At 36.4% G+C, this 25,697-nt stretch overlaps 1 protein-coding gene across 4 annotated transcripts in view; it reads right to left on the bottom strand.

The window, feature by feature from the left end:
- Nucleotides 1–25,697, bottom strand: part of LOC111156942 (RNA binding motif protein 27) — a 78,364-nt gene that overhangs the window by 52,169 nt on the left and 498 nt on the right. For 2 of the 4 annotated variants that reach the window (XM_022518109.1, XM_022518107.1), the window contains exons 2-6: nt 12,249–12,367; nt 10,695–10,819; nt 3,383–3,474; nt 2,525–2,718; nt 1,539–1,802 (exon numbers count right to left, since the gene is read on the bottom strand). In XM_022518109.1, coding sequence (XP_022373817.1) covers nt 1,539–1,802; nt 2,525–2,718; nt 3,383–3,474; nt 10,695–10,819; nt 12,249–12,367 — 794 coding nt within the window. The remainder of the gene's footprint in view (nt 1–1,538; nt 1,803–2,524; nt 2,719–3,382; nt 3,475–10,694; nt 10,820–12,248; nt 12,368–25,697) is intronic. The other 2 variants (XM_022518110.1, XM_022518108.1) reach the window with 1 other exon arrangement.

Below are 25,697 nucleotides of genomic sequence, written 5' to 3'. Positions count from 1 at the left end.
AGAGAGAGCACGACCAGGTGAAAGGGGAAGAGGGAGGACAGGGAGAGAGAATCTCAAGCAGACTCTACACTGAGCATGAAGCCTGAGCAGGGTTAGATCCCACAACCCTGAGACCATGACCTGAGTCGAAACCAAGGGTCGGACGCTTAACCAATGGCACCACTCAGGCACCCCAAGCATCCGACCCTTGATTTCGGCTCCAGTTATGATCTCAGGGTTATGAGATTGAGCCCCAAGTCAGCTCCACACCCATCTCCTTTTGCCCCTTCCCCCTTAAAAATAAAATAAAATATTCAAATGAGAAGGGGGACCTGGCTGGCTCAGTTGGTGCAATGGGCACCACCAACTCTCAAGGTTTTAAGTTTAAACCCCACATTGGGTACAGAGTTTACTTAAAAATAAAATTAAAAAAAAAAACATTCAAGTGGGAATTATTTACTAGGTTATTCACGGCAGCACTGTTTATAACAACAAAATATTAAAAACACCGCAAAAGCACACTAATAATGAATTAAGTTAAACATATTTTTCTACATTCACAAAATTAAGAAACCTAAAAAAGATATGAAGGAAGCCCTAATGTATTAATAAAGGATAACTGCCATAAAATACCACTAAGTGAAAAAAACATGCAGAAGAGTGTGAAGAGTATACTAGGGTTTATGTAGAAGAGAAAACAGGGGAGACTATATGTATCTGTTTATGTAAATATATATAAGACTATGTTTGGAAAGCTACACAAGAAATTAGTAACATTAAATTGGCCTTGGGAATGAGAACTCAGTAGCTAGGAGACCAGGGTGAGAATGAGTTAATGCCTGAGTTATGATTTGATTGTATTTCCTACTTAAACTAAATAAAATGTAAAAATAGATATTCTGTATTTACAGAAAAAAATGTTACAATGTCTGCAATTTACTTCATATGATATGGTCTGGGAGCACAAGGAGAGAAGTACAGATGAAAACAAAATTGCCCATGATCTCCTATTGATGTGAGATCATGGATACATTAGGGTTAATTACATTATTTTGTCAACTTTTACTAATATTTAAATATTTCCATAATAAAAAATTAAAACACACATAAACACATAGATTCATTCAAGTGGAGAGTCAGCAAATCAAAATTTTAAGTAGGTTATATAACGCTTAACAAATTCCCAGCACCAAACACTACAAAAAAAAATTACAATTCCTAATATCTACCAAATTTTGTGGTGTACTTACAGTGTTTAAAGTAATAAGAACAAGAAACAAACGAATGGGTCAAATTTGAACATTCTCTTAACCAGAGCCAAACTATTAAATCAAGAAAGTAAATAAGCATATGCCAAAGGCGGTTTTCTTTCTCACTCATCCCTTTTAACAAAATCTGGACTATAATGAAAAGGTATGCAATACTAACGTTTGTTTTACTAGTACTTTTGGGTACAAGAGAAAAGAGACTTTTTGCCATGATAAGTTCTGCATACACTAGCAATATTAGCAACATTTGCTTTACTAGTACTTCTGGGTACAATATAAAAGAATTTTTACCATCATAATCTCTGCATCGCCTCTTTGGTGGTGGGTTTCGACCAAAAGAATTGGAAGAGCTATGATTGTTATAGTAATTAGACCAACTCTCCGTTGTGTTTTCAGAGTGGTGTGCAGGTGCGATCACAGTAACAGTGCTGGGAATAGACTGTGCCCCAGAGGAATACTGCTCAGAAGAGCTCGGAGGTGGTGCAGACACAGGCACATAGGAACTCTCCAAGTCATTCCTTTCACTCTTAAACTTTGATCTTTCCCTGTGCTCTGCTTCGGAGACAAAATAAAAACAAGAAACAAGATTAGACACTTATGTTCTTAATGATGTTTGTTTTCTCACAGAATAAGGAAGAGAATATTGCAATAAACTCACTAAGTTGTCCATATTTCAAAGTGTTTTCATTATTAATATATCCTAAAAGAAGGAACATCAACAACATATCTTGACCAGTAACTTGTGTAAAATCATCTTTTATAACATCGACACCAATACATAATGAAAAAAGCCTCATATTTAATAAGGAAGGTATCTAAGAACTGACTTCCAAACGGATATCCCGAGAGATCAGTGGTTGGGATCTCAGTTATCTACTTATCTGTTTCCTTTTTAATTTTATAAACTCCAGACCACCTTAAAGCAAAACAATTATTTTTAGTGAGGGGGTGAGGGACGGAACAGGTAGTCCTTTTCCTCCTGTGATAGCTTTGTTGATTAAATGACATTAGTTTCAATTACACAAAATGACTTTAAGTCCAGACATGTACTATGATATCCTTACAAAGAGCATTTTAGTCCAACTCCTTTGACTCCATCCTGACAACAGAGCCCTGTCTTTATAACAAAATCAGCATTAGGTTTTTTGAGACAATTCTAGATTTTGCATTGCTCAAACATGTAAAGGTACACGTGCTTTTAAGGGGCAATCTGGTATCCTCAAGACAGAGCAAGATAAGGAATACAGAGATTTTAGGAGGAAGCCTCATCTCCTCACCAACATTCCTATTTGGATCTCGGTCTTTGCTGCGCCCTCTACTTCGGCTTCGACTTCGACTCAGGCCCCGGCTCTTACTCCGACTCTTACTCCTGGCCCTTCTCCAGTCGTATTTCTCACGGTACAGTTCATTCCGCTCATAGTACCGGTCATAGTCTCTCCACTTGCCATCTTCTCTTTTTTTCTCTCGTGTCCTGTAATACACAGATATAAACGCCATATGTATACTATAGAAACCAAGTATGCCAACAAATCAGGAGTACGAAATACCCTCGATTCATCAAAAGTCATAGTGTCTGAGCTTTTTCAGAAAGCTGTAAAACCACAACATAATTCCTCTGATGCATTATATAAAAAGAAAAAACATTCCCTCAATTACACTGGGTGGGGAGAAATGACAAAAAGAGGTGAAACCAAAGTATGGAGAGGGGTAGGGGAAAAGCAGAAATTTAAAACTAGAAAAGAAAGGCAGAACCGAAGTTTTCCTAAACAAAAGACTAATTTTTTAATCACAGGCTGATAAATCAACATATAAACTGAACTATTTGTAGTAAAAAATACTATGGATGATTTTAATAGTGAGCACCCCTAACCAAATGGAACATTTCATTAATATCCTCTAAGGAGACTACTCCCACCCCTGTGCTCTTGGGGGAAAGCACATAATGATGACTGTTTATAAAAGGAAGAGAAAGTATGACAAAGACAAAAAACACAGAATGGAGGGAAGATAACCACCTCTTTCTTTAATCAGTTTAGAGAGAGGCATCAGTACATATGTTAAAAATCCCATTAATGCCCTTGCAGTAACTAAAAAGCAAGTTATCAGTGTCTCCCTAATTAAATATAAACACACACCTTCGCTCACTAGATTCTGAACGAGTCTTCTGGGGACTAGGATACTTCTTTTTTCTACCATCTCGTTCTTCCTCTGCTGGCTCCTGAAATACCTATATGAAAGCATTCAATAGGAAAAAGATTAGTCCTTCTATTATTTATGAGACACATCTATCTGATAATTTTTCTAGTACAAGAGAGGGCACAAATACAATGAAATACTGCAGTCAAATTATATACAAAAAAGTTGGGCAACAGAGAGGAGTAAAAAAGATGCTGAAATTACTTTAAAAGTAATACACTTATTTTTAAATGTTAATTTCTCTTTTTTTAAGATTTATTTATTTGAGAGAGAGAGAACACACAAGCAGGAGGTGCAGAAGGAGAAAAATCTCAAGCAGACTCCAGAGCTCAGCATGGAGCCTAAAACAGGGCTCTATCTCACGACCCTGAGGTAACAAGTGAGCCAAAACCAAGAGTTGGACCCTCAACCGACTGTGCCACCCACACACCCTAAATATTAATATAAGGTAAGAATAGCAGTGGAGAAGGAAAACAGCAATTCATCCCTTATAATGAAACCACAGAAAGAGGAAGTCTCTAAGTATCATACAGTAAAATGATTTGTTTCCCTAATTGTAAAATATATTCATAATTTCAGAACTGTAGATTTATTTCACAGAAAAGGTTTTAAGAATTAATGGTAAAGTTAATAAGTGCCACAAAATTACACATTTCACAAGATTTACAGAAAAATGGTATTGGAATTCACGAAATACTGTCTTCTCTTAAAGCTTAATAGTTAAGACTGACCAGAAATCATCTGTGATTTTATTATTTGTGTTAAAAGTTAATCTCGGGGTGCCTGGGTGGCTCAGTGGGTTAAGCCTCCGCCTTCGGCTCAGGTCATGATCCTGGGGTCCTGGGATCGAGCCCCGCATCGGGCTCTCTGCTCAGTGGGGAGCCTGCTTCCCCTCTTTCTCTGCCTGCCTCTCTGCCTACTTGTGATCTCTCTCTCTGCAAATAAATAAATAAATATTCTTTAAAAAAAAAAGAAAGTTAATCTCAAAACAAATAAATAGCCTCTACTAGAGAAAGGTGAAATAAAGTCATTTGCAAGAGCTAAACAAATGTCCATCTAATGGAGAAGCTCACTTAACAAATAGGAGTCAGTGAATGGAACAGATGATAACAATTTAGTAAATCTCAGGCAACCTAAAATGATAGCCACAATATGGCAAACATATGGCACTGGCTAAAACACGAATCATTTGCTTAGATTATATTTAAAAATCATTCTTTCTACCTATTTACAGGAAATAAAGAGTATATATTACTCCCCTGGGATGCAATCTGCAAATATAGACAGTAAAAACTCTACAGCACAAAAGACTAAGTTCCTTCAACAAAATAAAATTTAAGGGAAAAAAGGGGGTGAGGAAAAGAAGACCGAGAGAAAGATATAGGTAGGTTTAAAGGGGGATTTAAAGATTAAGAGAAACTTAAAAGACATCAACTTGGAAATCATTTTCCTTTTCTGTATTTTGCAAGGATTTTTTTGATGGATGTGTATTAACTTCTAATGGAGAAAAAATATTCTTAAAAAGTTAAAGGATCAGGAAGCTGGGGTGACTGTCAGTTGAGTGTCCAACTCTTGACTTCAGTTCAGGTCATGATCTCAGGGTCATGGGATCAAGTCCTGCATTGGGCTCTGTGCTCAGTACGGACTCTGCTTGTCCCTCTCCCTCTGCTCCTCCTCCTACTCATGCTCTCTTTCTCTCTCTGAAATAAATAAATAAAATCTTCAAAAAACAAAAAAAAAAGTTAAAGGATTAAAGAGAAATAAAAACATAACATCATCTAAAAACTTGGGCATAAATGTTCACACCATTTTTCCTAAAAGCAAAATGTATTAACCGCTTGTCTATCAGCCCAAATATGCATCAACTGATGACCTAACAAAGAATATGTGAGGTAATGGGTATTAAGGAGTGCACATATTGCATGGAGCACTGCGTGTTATACACAAACAATGAATCATGGAACACTACATCAAAAACTAATGATGTACTATATGGTGACTAAAATAATGAAAAAAAATTAGAAGGAAAAAGAAAAGAAAATGTGATATATCCATAAAATGGAATATTATTCAGCCATTAAAAAAAAGGAATACATGATACAACCAAATGAACTCTAAAAGCATTATGCTAAGTGAAAGAAAGAAGCCAGTCACAAGACTACAAATGGTATCACTCTATTTACATGAAATATCCAGATCAGCAAATCCATAAAGAAATAAAGATTAGTGGTTGCCTGAGAGAGGGGGAGGGGCCTGGAGGAGAAGGGTTGGAGGGTGAGAGATTAATGGGTACACTATTTCTTTTTTGGATGGTGAAAATGATTATAATGGATCATATCAATGGCTGTACAACTCTGAATACAATAAAAATCACATTTGTACACTGTAAATAGGAGAATGGTATAGTAGGGGAGTTGTATTTCAATAATGCTATTAAGAAGTCAAAGGCCCTGCAAAATATGGATGAAACTCACATAATAATAAGCTAATGGGGGGTATGTGACCAGCTCAGTTGGTGAAACATGCTACTCCTGATCTCAAGGTTTTAAGTTCAAGCCCCACGATGGGTGTAGAGATTTTAAAATAAAATCTTTTTTTTTTTAATATTTTATTTCTTTATTTGACAGACAGAGAGCACAAGCAGGCAGTGGCAGGCAGAGGGACAGGGAGAAGCAGACTCCCCGCAGGGCAAGGAGCCTGATACGGGGCTCGATCCCAGGACCCCAGGATCATGACCTGAGCCAAAGGCAGCCACTTAACCAACTGACCCAGCCAGGCGCCCCAAAAACAAAAACTTTAAAAAAAACTAAAGAAAGGCAAAAACTGTGATTCCTTTTACATAAAATGGAAAAAAACAGGAGAAACTAGTACATGGTACTAGAAGAAGGAATAGTGGTTACCCTAGAGAGAGGGAAGTGAGAGGGAATAAGGAAAAGGACATTTAAAAAAAGAAAAAAGAAATTTCAGGGGCTCCTCAGTAGCTCAGTCGATTAAGCAGTGAAGCATCTAACTCTTGGTTTTGGCTCAGGACATGATCCCAGGTCCTGGTATAGAGCCTGATGCAAGCTCTGCACTCCCCACACAGTCTGCTTTGTCCCTCTTCTTCCCTTTCTGTTCCTCCTCACTCTTGCATACATGTGTGTGTGCACACGCACATGCACATCTTCTCTCTCAAATAAATAAAATCTTTTTAAAAAAAATAAATATCAACCAACCTGGTTATTTAGATCTTGATTAAAACAAATGGGGAAAAATGGACATTTATGAACAATCAGAAATTTAAACACTAACTAGGTAACTGTTACTATTTTAAGGAATTACTTTTATATAAAATTTTTAAAAATATCACTTTTTAAATATTATCTTTTAGAAATATGCATATTAAGTATTTATAGATAAAATGATATCTTTGGGATTTATTTCAAAGTAATTTAAGAGGATAAAAACTGGCTGAACTATAGTAAAAGATCACTGCTCGTAGATCTGTAATTATTGAAGGTGAATGATGGGTACATGGAGACTTCTTTCATTATTCTGGCTTCTTACAAATACATTTCAAAAGTTAAAAAATAATAATCTGCATTCTTCTCCATTTTATAAATTTTCTAGAACTTCCTGGTGGCTAAGGATATGTTTTCCACAATTATTTCTAACTTAATCTAAAATAAGTTATTTGGGGGGTGCCTGGGTGGCTCAGTTAAGTATCTGCCTTCAGCCCAGGTCATGATCCCGGGGTCCTGGAATCAAGTCCCGCATCAGGCTGCTTGCTCAGTGAGGAGGGCTGCTTCTCCCTCTCCCTCTGCCTGCTGCTCATCCTACTTGTGATCTCTCTCACTATAGCCCTCTGTTAAATAAATAAATAAAATCTTTAAAAAATACAAATAAATAAAAAAGTAAGAGAGAGAGTGAGTGTGTGTGTGTGTATACATATATATGTGTGTGTATATATACATACATATATCTGGCATTATAATGCCTATATATTCTTGAATTTAAACTCTATATGAAGATTTCAGGGCACCCAGCTGGCTCCATGAGAAAGAATACACGACTCTTGATCTCAGAGTCATTTAGTTCAAGCCCCATGATGGGTATAAAGATTATTAAAAAATAAATAAACTTAACACTTCATAAACCAAAACCTCTCATCTACTTCAATCTTACTATTCTAAGAATATGAAAAGTAGATTTCTTTACAGAATCATGGTATCACCAGGCACAGTAATTTTTAAAGTTTTTCTCCTATGTTGTCCACCTAACTTAAATCTTTCTACTTCACATTCTCTATTAGAAGTCTAATCATTGCACATTTAGGTTTTAATTATTCATTATCTTGATCTATCACAGCTACACAAGTCTAAGAGCCTCCATTCTATTAAACAATTTTTGATATATAAGTATACTAAATAAGGGATGCGTGGATGGTTCAGTCAGTTGAGCATCTGACTCTTGATCTCAGCTCAGGTCTTAACCTCCATGCTGGGTGTAGAGCCCACTTAAAAAAATAAAAAAAAAAAAGTATACCAAACAGGTATGGTATTTGGTTGGGCAGGACTGGCCATGGACTGATGGGTTGTTGGAGTTGAATGATGAAAGGGTAAGAATTCATTATACAATTGTCCCTTATGACGTATGCTGAAAATTCTCTACAATATAATAATATTTTTAAAAAATTAAAATATATTTTCAAACAAAGGAAGGAAAAACTGTGCTACAGGTTCTCATATTTCCAGTCAAAAATCCAAATCTAAGAAAAACTGCCTTCTAACATTTCAGATGATCAGGCATAGTGCAAATCAGGAATTATAATACTTAAGATCTTTTATCATAATGGATGATTCTTTTGCTTGTTCATGAACTCAGGGTAAGGGTTTAATAACAGCCAATTGTAAGAATAGAAAATTCACAAGTCATCTTCCAACTACAGGTAAAATACACTGTGCTTCATAAATATGGCACATATATACCAAAGGTTTTTCCAGCACCGGAGTTGTGGCAATGATCCAAATTCTTACATGGTTCCCCATGTGACAAGTAATCTGTTAAACTACTGATGGTACAATGTTAACTGGGGACCCAGGAATAAAGTTAAAATGGCTAGTCTTAGGTGGATCTGAACCTCTGTACGCTGTTCTGAGCATCAACAGCACAGACCAGAAATACAGCCCATTAGCCAAAGGTGTGTGGTACTTCAAACCCCTTTCATTCCACACTAACAGAATTACTATAAACTACTTTATATACTATCATATGAGCTATTATTTATGTCAATGATGACAATTAAGTTGTGTATAAAAATCTTAGAAAACAAGAGAAATGCCAGACACTATCATTTGGGATATTTACACACAGAAGCTGATAGCCACTTCAAACTTTTCAAAATTAGGATTTACTATAAAGATACAAAATGAAATGGCATAACAATGTGGTGTTTTTTCAAATTGTCCTTCCAAACTCAAAATAATGCAATTTTTCTCTTATATTCAAACCAGCTATCTTTCAAACAGATACTTCTGGTCCGCTGAATTTCAACAACTATAGAAAAGGACAGATAGCACAAAGATTTTAACTATTTCTTAAAGATTCAACATATACACATAGACCGAAAATTATACATTATCAAGTATGGTAGGTAAGTTTCCTCTTATTTCCATTACTTGAAATAACATACCAGGAGCCTTTCCTATTTTAATAAGATTTTATGAAACAATTACAAGGCATGAGGCAAAACCAAAACTGTGACAGTGGTTTCCACTGATCTTAAATATAGTCATTTAATGACTTCTTTTGTTTTCTTTTAATGATGGATCCATTCAATCAACCTAGCATTTTAAGAGCAGAAATTACAACTAAATGCAATACATGATCCTTAGATTGAATCCTGTACTGAAGGAGAAAAAAAAGCTATAAAAAAGGGGAAACTTTTTGGGGAGGGAAAAAAAAAAGGCAAGGGGGACACTAATGTGTCAATTGATAAAACTGAAATACAGATATTTTATTAAATTTAATGAAACTAGTAATGATATTATAGCTATCTAAAGGAACATCCTCAGGATGACCAGATGGCTCCGTCGGTTAAGCATCTGACTCTTGATCTCAGCTCAGATCTTGATCTCTACACTAGTGAGTTCAGCCCCACGCTGGGCTCCACACTGGGTGTGGAGCCAACTTAAAAAAAAAGTAATAGAACATCCTTGTTCTTATGAAATGAAGAATATTAGGAGATCATGCTGTATCTAACTTACTCCTAGATTCAGAACATGATGGTCTTGGGTGTTAACATATAAAGAGAGCAAATGGGGCTAATTTTCAATAGGTGAATACAGAGAGACAGTGCATTGAACTTTTAGGTAGAATTCCTGTCATTTTATGTAAGCTTAAAATCATTCCTAAATAAAAAGCTTATTAGATACTCATAATAAAAATGAAAGTTAATAAATATTTCTGTATAATAACCAACTTTTATGTACCAGGGAGTTGATTAGGATGTGTAAGTATACAAAATCTCATTTAAACCTCAATGAAGTATTACTTAGTAGTACTACTTAGTAGTACTTCACCACTACTTAGTAGATCATAGTAATGATCATTTTCCTAATTTGAAAATGAAGCAAATAAGTAACTTATTTTGGAACAACAATTTTAACTCATGCAACCTGATTTTAGAGCCCATATTCTTATACAACACTGTTTTGTCTATATATAAAAAGAATTACAAATGAACTCTATAAACTTTTCCCCTTGGTTCAAACAAATAGATTACCATAAATAATCATGTTTTTGTACTTCAACATTATAAAAACATTTTTTTTCTTTTTCTTTCATGCATTAACAATATTTATAACTACATTAAATATAAAAAAATACTCTGGTTAAAAAAGACAAAATGCTTTGTCTAGTATATGGAAATGTGTTACTAAATAATTTCTCTTAAGGTTTTATCAATACTTTACTTTAATCAAACCTCTACATTTAACCAAGTTTTCTGTTTCTAAAGTCTCTGAATAAGATTTCTCTAAATTCCTCAATATTACTAAACTTTTTCTTGGAACACTAAATACGCTATCTAAAACTCTTCCAACATTTCAAGTCCAAAGAACTTAGAAGCCCTGATAAAGAATCTGTATCATGTGCCAAACACAGAAATTTCAATCAACAGATGATTACTTTTAAGAGGTCAACTTCCAACTAAGAATGATACTAGTAATAGGATCTTAAAAGCCCCCAAAGACAAAGAAAATTTTGTATTACCTCTTCTTTAATTTCTTCTTTTTCTTGAACTGGTGGTTTTGGCTCAGGCTTAACTGGTTCCAGAGGTGGAAGGTAGTTCTTAGTATAGAGACTTTCAAACAGTTTATCCACAAAACCTGAAGTTTCTAAGGAGAAGAAACACTATTTAAGTGTTGCACAAACAAAGCCAGATGTTCGAAAACTCTCTACGGCAAAGGTGAGGAAAACAGAACATCTCAAATACTGGTGGTGGAACTAAAAATGAGTCTAACCCTTATGATGAAGAATACCATTTCTGGATTTTGAAACTACTATAAACCAAGTAATACAAATTAATAATTTCAAAAGAAAATATTCATATATGTGAATAAATATTCTTCTATTTATAATATATATTCATACAATATATTCATATAAGGTAATATTTATATATATGTATATATATATATATATGAGAAATTACTGGATTTTTTATGTGTAAAAAAAAGCCCTAAAATTCACCCAAAACTATGTAATTCTAACTTTTCAAGTGAGAAGCCATACTTACTATCTTTCCCTTCTAAGGAGATATTTGAATTAAAGGATATCTTCTCATACCAACTGTTAGATCAACCAATAAGTATGCATTAACTACATTCCTTTCATATATTCAACAATATTTATTGAATACATTCTATGTACCAAGCTCCGTGGGATCCAAGTAGCCATTCTCAACAAAGGAAAGACAAACGATTGGGGGGGGAGCGGGGAGACACAGATAAAAACACAAACAAACATATAACATGGCAGGAAGTGACAAGTGCCATGACAAACAAAATGAAGCCAGTCTGGGAAGAGGAGAGGATGAATAGGGGCATGAGGTATAATATACTGTATATAGGGCACTCAAAGGAAACTACTCTGAGAAGGCACCTTTGAGAAGACACCAGAAACCATCAAAGAAACCATTTCAAGCAAGAGTAAAATGAGTTCAAAAGTCCTGTGGTGGGAACATGTTTGCCACTCTAAAAAAAAAGGCAAGGAGAACAAGGTGGTTAGAATGGAACAAGTGAAGAGGAGTGGGAGGAGATGAGGTCAGAGCATTAGCAGGGGAGGACTCCAGGAAGTTCTGCACATATGGAAAGGACTTTGGTAAGAAGATCGGAAGTTAAAAGCACAAAGAGAAGATCATGCCCATCTCTTCCTGGACAGGAAGGGTCAGGAAGGCTCCAGCCAAGAGGGGGAAAAAGAAGTAGCTCAGTGTCCTAATAAGCAGTAAGCATTAGAAGCTACATTATCGACAAGTTGTCACACCACCAACCATCAACTAGACTCTGCTACAAGCTACAGAGGACCCATTCCCCTAAAAAGCAGTGGAGTTACAACTGCTTCAACACAGGAAAGAAGCAGAGAAGCAAAGAAAAGGGGGAAAAAAAGTCTTCCAAAATACATGATAAATAATTAACAGGAATGTATATATTCAAATGTTAAAGGATGATGACTGATTTCTTTCCTTCCAAACTTTAATTTCCAATATTTTATACAAAGTTTTAAATTTAAAACGTAAATATGTGGCTGGGGGCACATAATAATTACCTTTTTGTAAAAAGACGTCAAGTTGATCGGCACAAAAGGCTTTCAATTCTTTCTCAGGTTTGTCCTTCTTGACCAGCGCTACAACATAGTTGGCTAAGGCTGAAGGGTCAGCATCACATCTAGTTAGACAAAGAGAAAACAAAAATTTTCAAACTTTTTTTTTCAAATAGCGATGTCATTAATAAAGTCACCCCTATTTTGGAAAAATAAAGGTTTTTAAAATAAACTGATTGCAAACAAAGGTGATTTGTGTAACAAAGAGCATATACATAATGCAAGCAACACTGTCCCTTTCTGCTTATTTTTATAAAACTGTGTCTCCTATGTTCAATTTTCTAATTATACCCAGAATTTTGAACCAAATCTGCATTTGTTTGCTCTCTCAATGGTAACAGGGAAAGGGTGGCAATCAACCCCTGAGTTACACTGCTCTAGAAGCACTGTTGATATCCTCATGAACCATGGGTTGTTCCATGTAACCAAGGATGAAGAACCAGGGCAAGTGGGACACCTTTCCCCCATTCCCTATAACCCAGGCACCAGCATCTAAAAATAGTGATCAAGTCCACCGATCATCTCAGTATCTCAAGGCTCTCTTTAAAAAATAAGAACACAAGAAGGTTAACACCTTAAATATTACAGACAAATACTCTAGCAGCTACAAACAAGAAAGAAAAAAATCTGGGACGTAGCAGAGAAAGAAAAGAAGTGGTAGAAGGGCAGCAAAGACAACCTCTATCTATTTGTCTCTCTTTTTCTTTTTTCCTAGGCAGTAGTAACTTGTCTTTTGGGTTTTGTTTTGTTTTGTTTTTAAGATTTTATTTATTTGAGAGCGAATGAGAGTGAGGGAGCACAAGCAGGGGTAGAAGCAGAGGGAGAAGGAGAAGCAGGATCCTCGCTGAGCAAGGTGCCTGACGTGGGGATCAATCCCAGGACTCCGGGATCAAGGCCTGAGCTGAAGGCAGACCACCCAGATGCCCCAGTCACCTGTCTTTCAACATTCAAAACCATCTATGCCAGGGCAGCCCACATTCCCTGAGTTGTCAATTCCTAACATGTAGCAATCTTCAGACCTAATATTTTATCTACCCTACAAGAAAGAGAAAATTTTTGTGCTCTAAATATATATAAATTATATATAAATATAAATATATATTTATATATTAATATATATAAATATAAATATATTTAAATATATTTAGATATTACACATATATAATATATATACATATATATGTGTGCATATATATATAGGAAAAATATATTTTTAAGTACATAAAGCAAATTTTATAAAAAGAAAACCAAGCATCAGCACCTTTACTTCCTTCTTGTCTATATTTTTAAAGTTCATATTTCAATAAAATAGAATTTTTTTATTGCCAAAACGTAAATATGTGGCTGGGGGCACATAATAATTACCTTTTTGTAAAAAGACATCAAGTTGATCAGTGGGAAAGGCTAATTCTTTGAACATCAATGCACATTTATGCACCAAATCCAAGGGAGCAACTTTCAGTGACTGTCAATCTTACAAAACTCAGAGCTAATGTTATGGGTAAGGATCAAAGTGCACTAGGAGAGAGTATAAGTGTACAAGATGAGGAATTACACATTAATAAAAACATGCAATTTAGGGGCGCCTGGGTGGCTCAGTGGGTTAAGCCTCTGCCTTCGGCTCAGGTCACGATCTCAGGGTCCCGGGATCGAGCCCCGCATCAGGCTCTCTGCTCAGCGGGGAGCCTGCTTCCCCCTCTCCTTCTGCCTGCCTCTCTGCCTGCTCGTGATCTCTCTCTGCCAAATAAATAAATAAAATCTTTTAAAAAAAATGCAGTTTAGCCAGGATTTTTCTTAAGTAAAAAATGTAAATTCCATTTTCAAACATTACCTTGGTAGACCCAACTGCTAAATTCTCAAATGGATAGACAGATCAATATCAGAAAAACAAACAATCTGATCAAAAAATGAGTAGAAGGCCTAAAACAAACAAACAAAAAACCTGTCAACTATACTTTAATTAAATCAAAGAAAAAAATCTTCAAAGAAGAAAATAAAGAGAAAACTGGCAGAGGACCTGAACACATATTTTTCCAAAAAAGACATGCAAATGGCCAACAGGCGTTTAAAAAAATGCTCAACATCACTAGCCACCAGAAAATGCAAATCAAGGGGCGCCTGGGTGGCTCAGTGGGTTGAAGCCTCTGCCTTCGGCTCAGGTCATGATCCCAGGGTCCTGGGATCGAGCCCCGCATCGGGCTCTCTGCTCAGCAGGAAGCCTGCTTCTCCCTCTCTCTCTCTCTGCCTGCCTCTCTGCCTACTTGTGATCTCTGTCTGTCAAATAAATAAATAAAAAAAATCTTTAAAAAAAAAAAAGAAAATGCAAATCAAAACCACAATGAGATATCACCTCACACTTGTCAGAAAGGCTATGATCAAAATGACAAGAGGGGCACCTAGTGGGCTCAGTTAGGTACAACATCTGACTCTTAATATAGGGATTTTGAGTTCAAGCTCCATGTTGGGTGTAGAGATTATTGAAAAATAAAATCTCAAACAAACAAACAAACAAACAAGAAAAGCAATAACAACTTGGTGAGAATGTAAGGAAAAAGGAACCCTCATGCATTGCTTGATAGGAATGTAAACTGGTGCAGCCACTACGGAGAACAGTATGGAGGTTCCTTAAAAAATGAAAAATAGAACTAAGACATGATACAGTAATTCCACTTCTATTTACCTGAAGAAAATGAAAACACTAATTCAGAAAGACATATGCACCCTTATGTTCATCAAAGCATAGTTTACAAGAGTCAAGATAAGGAAGCAACCAAAAAAATCCACTGATAGGTAAATGAATAAAAAAGATAAGAATGACATGGTATATATAGATATAATGTATTATTACTCAGCCATAAAAAAGAATGAAATCTTGCTATTTGCAAAAACATGGATGGACCTATAAGGTATATGCTAAGTGTGCTAAGTCAGAGAAAGACAAATACCGTATGATTTCACTTACATGTGGAATCTAAAAAACAAAAAGAAACAGAAATGCTCACAGATACAGGAAACAAACTGATGGCTGCAAGAGGAAGGGGAGTTGGTGCAGGGGGGTGGGGAGAGAAAATGGATGAAATAGGTGAAGGGGATTAAGAGACACAATCTTCCAATTACAAAATAAGTCAGACGTGGGGATGTAATGTATAGCCTGAGGAATACAGTCAATAATATTCTAATAACTCTGTATGGTGACAGATTGTAATTTGACTTATTATGATGACCACTACACAATGTATAAATCAAATCACTATGTTGTATATGTGAAACTAATATAACATTGTATGTCAATTACTCAATCTAAAAAAAATAATAATAAAACAAATAATAGTATGTTCAAAAATGTTACAGAGGCCATTCCCACCTTGGCTAATCCATAAACCCCTTAAAACAGAAATGTGTAGAGAGATTTAATCTCACTCCTGAAAACAGCAAGGTATTTGATCAGTATAGTTCTAATCAACATTCGAATGGGAGAGGATTAAAAAAAAAAATCTATCAGATTTCTACCTTTACTTAGAAAGTTCAGATCCTGGAAAAGGAAGATATTTTAAACAGAGAAAGAAAAGGATTTTTAAAAATAAGAATGGCAGGGGCACCTGGTTGGCTCAGTCGGTTAAGCGGCTGCCTTTGGCTTAGGTCTTGATCCCTGGGTCCCGGGACTAAGCACCTCATTGGGCTCCCTCATCAGCGGGGAACCTGCTTCTTCCTCTCTCTCTGCCCTTCCCCCAACTTGTGCTCACAGGCATGCGAGCTCTCTCTCTCTCTCTAATAAATGAATAACATTTTTAAAAATAAAAATGAGAATGGTAGAAAGAGACAATCTCATTTTTTTCTGCTGTTAGGACTTTGAGGAGTCTCATGACCCAAAAAGTAGAAAGTTGGGTAATACGAGGTTTCTAGCAAGAAGCAGGCACAACATTGAGATTACTGGATAAATGAGGGGAGTTAAACAAACCCAGATATCTTAAACATGTATTTAGTCTTCACACTCTGAAAAACAAACGCAGAGTAAGGTTGCTCCTGAATGAAATATATTTTGATGCGATGTGTTAAGCTTCAAGATGAATAATTACAAGAAGGTAAAAGAGCAAAAAAAAAAATCTAGACTCTTAAGAAAAGAGAGTGATCACAGATATTAAGTATTTGTGCAATATAAGTGATTGTTAGTAACTGATAGTTAGAATTCCGTACCAAATACAAAAAGCATGTTTACAGCCAACGGAATGGGACCATTTAAATTTAACCTTTTTTTTTTTTTTTTTTTAAAGATTTTATTTATTTATTTGACAGAGAGAGATCACAAGTAGATGGAGAGGCAGGCAGAGAGAGAGAGAGGGAAGCAGGATCTCTGCTGAGCAGAGAACCCGACGCGGGACTCGATCCCAGGACCCTGAGATCATGACCTGAGCCGAAGGCAGCGGCTTAACCCACTGAGCCACCCAGGCGCCCTAAATTTAACAATTCTTAATCTGTATCCATAAGGTGCACTATGAAGGAAATTGGTGGTCTAAAATAGTAAGTCACACCAATCAAATGGTGAAACTTAAATACAATGGGGATTTTCATGCTGTAATTTTCTGTACCTTTATGATTGTTCTTATTCTTTCATCACCCCCTACTATATAATCCTTAAAAACCGACAATTATAATACTGCAGTAGCTACGGCACCAATGCTAACAGTAGCCCAACCAAACTTCCAGAAGTGAATTGCAAAAATCCGAGCATGAGTAAGATCCTTGATAATTTACACAACAAATGCAGGACTACTTCTTATTTCTCTTACCTCAGAGTACTTAAAATCCTTTAGCTATTTATTTGTAACCAAAGCTTATGAAAATTCACTTTAAGTAACTACAGGGACAAGAATATTTGGGAATGAAGATGATTTTAAGATTTTGGATCCATGGCTATATTAAATACACACATTTCTAGATAGAAAGGGGCTTCTGTTATAAAAAGAGATTAGAAAACACAGGAATATCCATCCAAAATTACTATTCTAGTATAGTCTCTAAAAGGCCTTAACAGTACAATCAAGGAGTTACTATTCATTTTATAGATAACCTAAATTTGTAAGTATGTAAAGACAAATTAAGTGATCCACTCAAGATCAGGCAGAAAGCACACCTGTGGAACGAAAACTCAGCTACAATTCCACAGAGTTAAAAATCTATTTTATACCACATATACTTTCCTATTGTAAATCCACATTCTATGGCTCAACCAGTAGTTACGTTCTAATTAAAAGAACAAAAGAAATCTCTGTAAGTTTAATGGAAATTAGAAATATGAGGACTCCTTAAAATTCACATCTTGCATAACGTTCTAAGAACATCTTTCAATTATCTATCTTTTATTTAAAAAATAACTATCAACAAGAATGAATTTTCATCAGGGGAAGTTAACAGAAATATTGCCCTAAAAATGTAAAGTAAAATGAGGTTTTATGTGTAAAAACTCAAATTTGTCTTTTTCCTCCTTAATGAAATCTCCACTGCAGGTATATGACACATCTGCTATGCTAACACATCAGCTTCATAGATTTCATACATATACCCAATCCCAAAACCAAAGAGCAAAGGTCTTTCTTTACCTTAGGCCCCAACCCAAGAAACACTACTTCAAAATATCAAAGTCTGGGCACTTGGGTGGCTCAGTGGGTAAAGCCTCTGCCTTTGGCTCAGGTCATGATCCCAGGGTCCTGGGATCGAGCCCCGCATCGGGCTCTCTGCCCAGCGTGGAGCCTGCTTCCCTTCCTTTCTCTCTGCCTGCCTCTCTGCCTGCTTGTGATCTCTGTCTGTCAAATAAATAAATAAATAATCTTTAAAAAAAAATCAAAGTCTATTTGTTTTAGGAAAAACCAACACTACTTAAATCTTTTCCACTTTCAGAAAAATCTACATTTCTGAATATGGGTTCAATTTTAAGTTCTACCTTGGTGTAATATTTGTTTTAGAAGTGAGACAATTATGCTCATTTCCACAGCACATATACTAAAAAATAAGTGAGACAATTAATGAATATGCTATTGAGCCACTGGGAAGAAAAAAAACAAAACATGATCTCAATGTGTATCAACAACCAATAAAAATATTCTCGGGGGGCGCCTGGGTGGCTCAGTGGATTAAGCCTCTGCCTTTGGCTCAGGTCATGATCTCAGGGTCCTGGGATGGAGTCCTGCATTGGGGGTGGGGGGGAGGTTGTCTCTGCTCAGCAGGGAGCCTACTTCCCCTTCTCTCTCTGCCTACTTGTGATCTCTCTCTCTCTGTCAAATAAATAAATAAAATCTTTAAGAAAAATATTCACGGGGTTCATATTCTCGGGGTGCCTGGATGGCTCAGTTGGTTAACTGTCCAACTCTGTTTCAGCTCAGGTGGTGATCTCAGGGTCCTGGGATCAATCGGAGTAGGGCTTCACACTCAGTGGGGAGTCTCCTGAATTTCTCCCCCTCCATGTGCAGGTGCGCCCAGCTGCACGTGGTCCCCCTCCCTCTAAAATAAATAAATAAATATTTAAAAAAAGTTCATGTTCTCTGACCAGTAGTTGTAGTTAGTAGTCTCAGGAAATAAAGCCAAACACAGAAAATACTGATACCTAATTAACACTAGATAGATAGATATATGTATGTGTGTGTGTGGTGTAAAAAGAACTTTATATATTTTTTAAGATTTTATTTATTTTAGAGAGAGAAAATGAGAGAGAGAGCATGCGCATGAGTAGGGCAAGGGGCAGAGGGAGAAGCAGACTCCCCACTGAGCAAGGAGCCCAACAGGACTCAATCACAGGACTCTGGGATCATGACCTAAGCAGAAGGCAGACACTTAACTGACTAGCCACCCAGGCACCCCTGAAAACAGCATTATTTTTAACAGAAAAAGTAAAGTCAGCACAACCATTCTCACTGTTTATGAAATATTAGGCATCCAAAGTGATGGTTATAAAAACAATACACAAATATGAAAAATGTTTCTGATAATAAGGTCAAATGGAAAAATACAGATAAAAAATTCTACATTTGAATCTGATTATCGCTACCATATGGAAGCTATCACATGGAAGTTCATATACACAAGAGAAACTAGAAATAAATACAAGTAATTTTATCTTTTTTTTCTGCATTTTTATAAGAAAAAAAGTGTATAAAAAACCAAAAAGTCTGCTTCTGATCTGTGTTCAGATTGATTATTCCTTCAATAAAACAACACTGGAAAAACAAGTAAAGGTCCAGGGGGAGCGCCCAGCAGGCTCAGCTGATGGAGATTGAGAGTTATTTATTTATTTTTTAAAGATTTTATTTATTTATTTGACAGAGAGAGATCACAAGCAGGCAGAGAGGCAGGCAGAGAGGGAGGGGAAAGCAGGCTACCCGCCTAGCAGGGAGCCCGACGCAGGGCTTTATCCCAGGACCCTGAGATCACGATCTGAGCTGAAGGCAGAGGCTTTAACCCACTAAGCCACCCAGGCGCCCCTGAGAGTTTTTAATCTTGGGGTTTTAAGTTCAAGCCCCATGTTGGGTGTTGGCATTACTTACAAACAAAATCTTAAAAAAAAAAAAAAAAAGAAAGAGAAAGAAGTAATATCTGAGTTGACATTTTCAAATTGTTAATGTGAATAACTATTAAGTTCTAAGAACCTGTTAACAGATATTAAAAAGAGAAATAATGGTACTTCTACTTCTTTTCTTTTCATTTTTCTTTTTCTACTTCTTTTCAAATAAAAGCTTCCATCTTACCCCTAGATTTTGGGTAAAAAATATATATATACATACATCTGTCATATGCAAACACCACTTTGATATTTGGACTATGGGTCACAAAGCAGCAGTCACCACCTAAGTATACCCTAAAAATCAGACTATTAAAAAAGAAAAATCTAGGGGCACCTCGGTAGTTCAGTCGGTTAAGCATCTGCCTTCGGCCCAAGTCATGATCCCAGAGTCCCAGGATTGAGGCCATGTCGGGGAGCCTGCTTCTCCCTCTCCCTCTGCCTGCTACTCCCCCTTCTTCTGCATGTGCACTCTCTCTCTCTGTCAAATAATTAAGTAAAACATTTTTTTAAAATCTTATGTTTTAAATTGTCAACCAACCTATCTGTACATATAAGTATAATGATTCATTTAAACATTTACTGACCATTCATTAAAGGCCAAGCATCTTGCTTGGTAATGAAATTACTCTGAGCAAGACAGACCTTGCCAAGCAGTCTAGTGGCCAAAAGATGAACATGAAAACAAATAATTATAGTGCAAAATAACGAATGGTTAAAAAAATTAACAAAAAAGTAAGTAACAGCCCTGTAAGAGGGTGAGACAAGGCAGTAATAGGAAACATAGAGCTATAAAAGCAACTTCTGGCTTCTAGCCTATAGCAGTTGGGCCAGGAAGAATGAAGTCAGACATATTTAGGAGGCAGACCAAAGGACATAAGAACAAATATGTCCTTAACTTAGTATACTAAAACTTGCCAAGAAGTCTTCTGATCAAAATAAGCCCTTTTCTGTGAAATAGGTAACTGTCTCCTTAAACAAGTCCCACAGCACTTTCGAGGTATACTAACTCTTTGAAGCCACTAACTACATTATCAGAACTACTCAGTCTCAAGAACAAACCTCCAAAATACTCATTTCACCTTTGTAGTTTATTTATCTGAGAGGTCAGGTCTCACAGCTGCCAGGTGACAATTTTTCCCCCCATTTGAGCAGCCGCAGACATTACTAATCAGAATTTAATGTGATTAAGGACTGCAAATCTATGGCACCATGTAACTCCAGAGTTCAACCAAAGTATAACCCCTCCAACGACCACTGAACCAATAAAACGATCTTAGTATGTGAAGCTTATTGCTGCCTTATCCATCATACACTCGGAGTGACAACATATTCAATCTCCTAGTGCACTTAAAAAGATCTTGAATTCACTGAATTCACAGAAAGTGCACCTCATAGCCATGGCTTTCTCTAGCAATTCCCAGTCCTACCTACAGGGCCTGCAATGAGACTCTAGCTCCAGCGTGCCTTAGATTATTATGAAAGTGACAGTGGAGCTTAACATCAATAATAAAATATTTTTGCAAAAAACAGTTTAATATATTTTCATATTTCAAAAGCCATAAAATTTCATTTATATTTAATGATTCTAAGGTACACAGGCCCTTTTTATAGCCTACACATTAATATTCATATCATATCCGTGAGGTAGGTAGAAGGCTAATATGATTAACTGTTTAGAGAAAATTTGGAGAATTTCTCTAAAGTCACACAATAATCAGACATAGAGACAAACTAGAAACTAAATAACCTGATTCACATAAAGATGTTTTATAATAGAGCAAATGTCCAAAAAGTATTACAAACACCATCACTCTTTTTAAAACTTACACCAAGACAAATTTTTATAATAAGCCAAATGAGCAGCCTTGAATTATATATGTTTATATATGTTTAATATATCTGGTATAAATAACTTAAAACATTTCCCACTAAAGACAACGTTTTTGGGTAGAAATGCATGTTTGTTACTGAAAAATGATTGCCTGAACTTTTTCTAAACTTTCAATTTCTTCAGTGATTAATATATCCCCTAGATTTACTTAGACGTTGCTCTTAAAGGATTCACATACTGAAAAATGAGAAGTTATTTCTGATAGAAACCATGACATCTCCCAATTGCGCATAATCCCTACATAGTCTCTATGACTAAGATATCTAGGATATTTTGGAAGTGAGGCAAGATAAAGACATCGAACAAGACTTGTGAGTTTGTCTATCCACATAACAGTAAGAAAAGAAATATATAAACTTCTTGACTAAGATGGTATCTCTCCCTGAACTGCACTGCCAACAAAAATGGTACTAGATTTTTCTCTGCCTGTTAAAGCAGTCATTTCTTCCAGGCACCATCCTTCTGTCTTTGCTCTAGTAAAAGTGATAGATACCACCTCTACAAAAGTAGTGGCAAGTAACAGGTAAGTTCTACTAGCAGATGATATATCTAATTTGTCTAAAGGGAATAATTACATAGAAAATGGATTGGTTCAGAAATACCTCACTGTATGCCTTTGTTTCACCAGTGACTAGACACAACATGCTTAAAAATCTTTTATAAATTTAGTTAACTGTAAACTAAGCTAAATAAAACAAGCAAAAGTGGATCATGCCCAGGGATAGTATGAATTCAACATATCCACTGCAACTCCATTATCTGAAAACCTAACAACTGCTCCAAAATGCTATGTTGTAACAACATGCCAATCTGCCATGAAAATTTTCTTCAATCTGGAATATGCAAAAAGTGAATTTACAAATACAACCCATTTTAGCATATCATTTATTACATTTTAGGGTATCTAAACAAAAAATAATCTCCCATGACAACATACTAAGAATGAAAATATGTATGATATCAACATTTGCTCTTTCTTTCCGTTTTTTGTTCTTTTCTTTTTTTTTTTTGCATTTGCTAATTCCTATTAACCATTACTTATATGAACTAAAAATTAGTACGTTTGGGGCGCCTGGGTGGCTCAGAGGGTTAAGCCTCTGCCTTCAGCTCAGGTCATGGTCTCAGGGTCCTGGGATCGAGCCCCCACGTCGGGCGCTCTGCTCGGCAGGGAGCCTGTTTCTCCCTCTCTCTCTGCCTGCCTCTCTGCCTACTTGTGATCTCTCTCTCTGTCAAATAAATAAATAAAATCTTTTAAAAAAATTAGTACTTTTATTTTGTACTTCTAGAAAAGCTACCTATATTATTAAAATCTAAACAGCGATTTTTAGCTCTTTTTAACCCTAAAAAGGTAACGATTAAAAAAAAAAAGGCATGATGTGTGCTTTCAGTTGAACATGTAACTCAAAACAAATGCGGAAACCAAACTGAAATAATCACTTTCATTTTTTTTTAAAGATTTTATTTATTTATTTGACAGAGATCACAAGTAGGCAAAGAGGCAGGTGGTGGGGGTGGGGGCAGGGGGGCAGGCTTCCCACTGAGCAGAGAGTCCCATGTGGGGCTCAATCCCAGAACCCTGGGATCATGACCCGAGCTGAAGGCAGAGGCTTTAACCCACTGAGCCACCCAGGTGCCCCTCAAATAATCACTTTAAAAATACTTTTTACCCATGAAAATACAGAATATCTATAAACTTAAAGTATAAATAGCCCAAAAAAAGTCAAGAGAAAACACTATTGGGAGGTTTAATAAGTTCCTACCCATACTAAATTTTCATATTAAGAAAAAACCAGAGGTGCCTGGGTGGCTCAGTCAGTTAGTGGCTGCCTATGGCTCAGGTCATGATCCCAGGGTCCTGGGAGGTCCTGGGATCAAGTCCCTCATCAGGCTCCTAGGTCAGTGAAGAGTCTGCTTCTCCCTCTGCCCCTTGCCTCACTCTTGCTCTCTCTCTCAAATAAATAAAATCTTAAAAAAAAAAAAAAAGAAAAGAAAAGAAAACACCACTACCCAGAATAAAACATTTTAGGGAGTTTACAAAAGAAGGGCACTTAACTATAACGTTAAAACTTTTCACCTTCTATCAAAGACACACATATTTAACTAACAAACTCAGAGCCTGTATGCAAAATTGTCCAGCACACACACACAAGGGTTTATGTTAAATAACATGAAGGTTAAGAATTTTTTAAACACAGACCTTTTTCTTTTCTTTTTTTTAAGTCTGTTCCATATATGGTCAATTTCCCTAAATCTATTTCCTTCATTCCCCACCTTTGTCACAATCCATCTCCATCACTGTGCTCCAAAAGTATACTGTAGAAAAAGTATGATGAATACTCAAGAGGCCCATATTCTTCTACAAAACTTTCAAGTAGACCACCGCTAATATAAAACCCAAAAGCCCCAGTGTACTTTCACTAACACCTGTACTCTACTCACATATTCCTCATCCTCAGAATGTAAATAGCACTTCAGATATCAAAACTCCCCTAATAAAAAAAAAACAAATAAATAAAAACAAAAAAACCTCCCCTAATGCTATCTCCTTTAACCAGCCTACCTTCACAAGGCTGATACATTGGACTACAGGTGCATCTTTTCCTAGACGTTAACGTCCAAGAAATCAAAGGAGCAAAACGACAACAAACAAAGTTAGTTAACAAGATTTCTCAAAAGGACCAGGTAATAGATAATCGGGAAGTAGCTATCTCCGAAGAGCCCCAACGTCACCATACCTCCATGCCTCCCACACTATCCCTTATTTCCACTTCTGAAAAACTGTATTTTTTCACTAAAGCAATCTAATCTAATGAAGCATGCCTGCCCATCCCTTCCTCTCGTACCCTTTTTCCTTTAGCAGTCCTTTAAAAAGTTTTCCTTTAGAAGTCCTCACCTCTAATAGAATAACTAAGTAGTAGAAATGAGAAGAGGGCAGGAAATGATCCCTTCCCTTTCCCTTCCATGCCTTCTTTCCCAGGAGAGTTAGGTATCATCTCTCTCCAATCCTCCCTTCAGCATTCCCTCTTCCCTGTATGAGATGTCTCAGAAACTACCTATACCCGGGTATCCCAAATAAACACACCACAATCCTACCCTCTTACAATGGTTACAAAACAATCAAACAAAGCTGGTACCTCTGCTATCCCTTTGAAGCCTCCCAATATTTCTACAACTAATACTACCCAAAACATTTTTTTAAAAACAAGCCCTTCTCATTCTTTTTAGCTCAACAATATCCTACACCTCACTACCCTCAGCTGCCCTCACAATCCTTCAACAATATTTACAAAACTCTTAAGTCTTTCTGCTATACCTTTTATTCCTCCAATAGCTATAACTAAAAATGCTTGCATGCTTCAGGTATCCCCCTTTCAAATACTCCTTCAATAATACTGAATACCAGGGTAGCCCTTTCAACCCTTAAAATTTAAAACTCTTATTTTTTCCAACCCTTAATGGTATTTAGAAGTTATTAGTCCTCCTAGCACTATCAACTCTTGGATAATATTTTAAAATCCTTTCATATCCTTGTTATCATATTTCACAGCTTTCCAGTAATTCCCAAAAACACTTCAATGCCCACATATCCCTTTCAACTATCCCGTTTCTCAAATCCTTCAAAATTCTTGAACCCTTACAGCTCATCAATAATCACTATAAAGCTCTCAATGTCCCTACTACTCCTTTCTGCCCTCACGTTTTTAAAAGGCCCTCCACACTCCGCTTCTGGATCTTAGTCCCATGCTAATATCGGTTAATAAAGCCCTCGACATCCTGCTACACCCTTCAAGATCCCAATATTCACGTTTAAAAATCCCTCGACAGCCTTGCGATCTCTCGCAGTTCTCAAACAACAAAATTTTAAATTCCCTCACTATTTCTGCTACCCCTTCCAGCACCTCAATATTTATATTTAAAAAGCCCTCGCTGTCCTTGCCGGCCCCCCCCCCCC

Source organism: Enhydra lutris, unplaced genomic scaffold (assembly GCF_002288905.1).
Source record: "Enhydra lutris kenyoni isolate GAN:26980312 unplaced genomic scaffold, ASM228890v2 scaffoldscaffold50, whole genome shotgun sequence".
Classification (NCBI taxonomy): Eukaryota; Metazoa; Chordata; class Mammalia; order Carnivora; family Mustelidae; genus Enhydra; species Enhydra lutris.
Note: the sequence above shows the minus strand (reverse complement) of the source record. Positions and strands in the feature narration are given on the sequence as shown.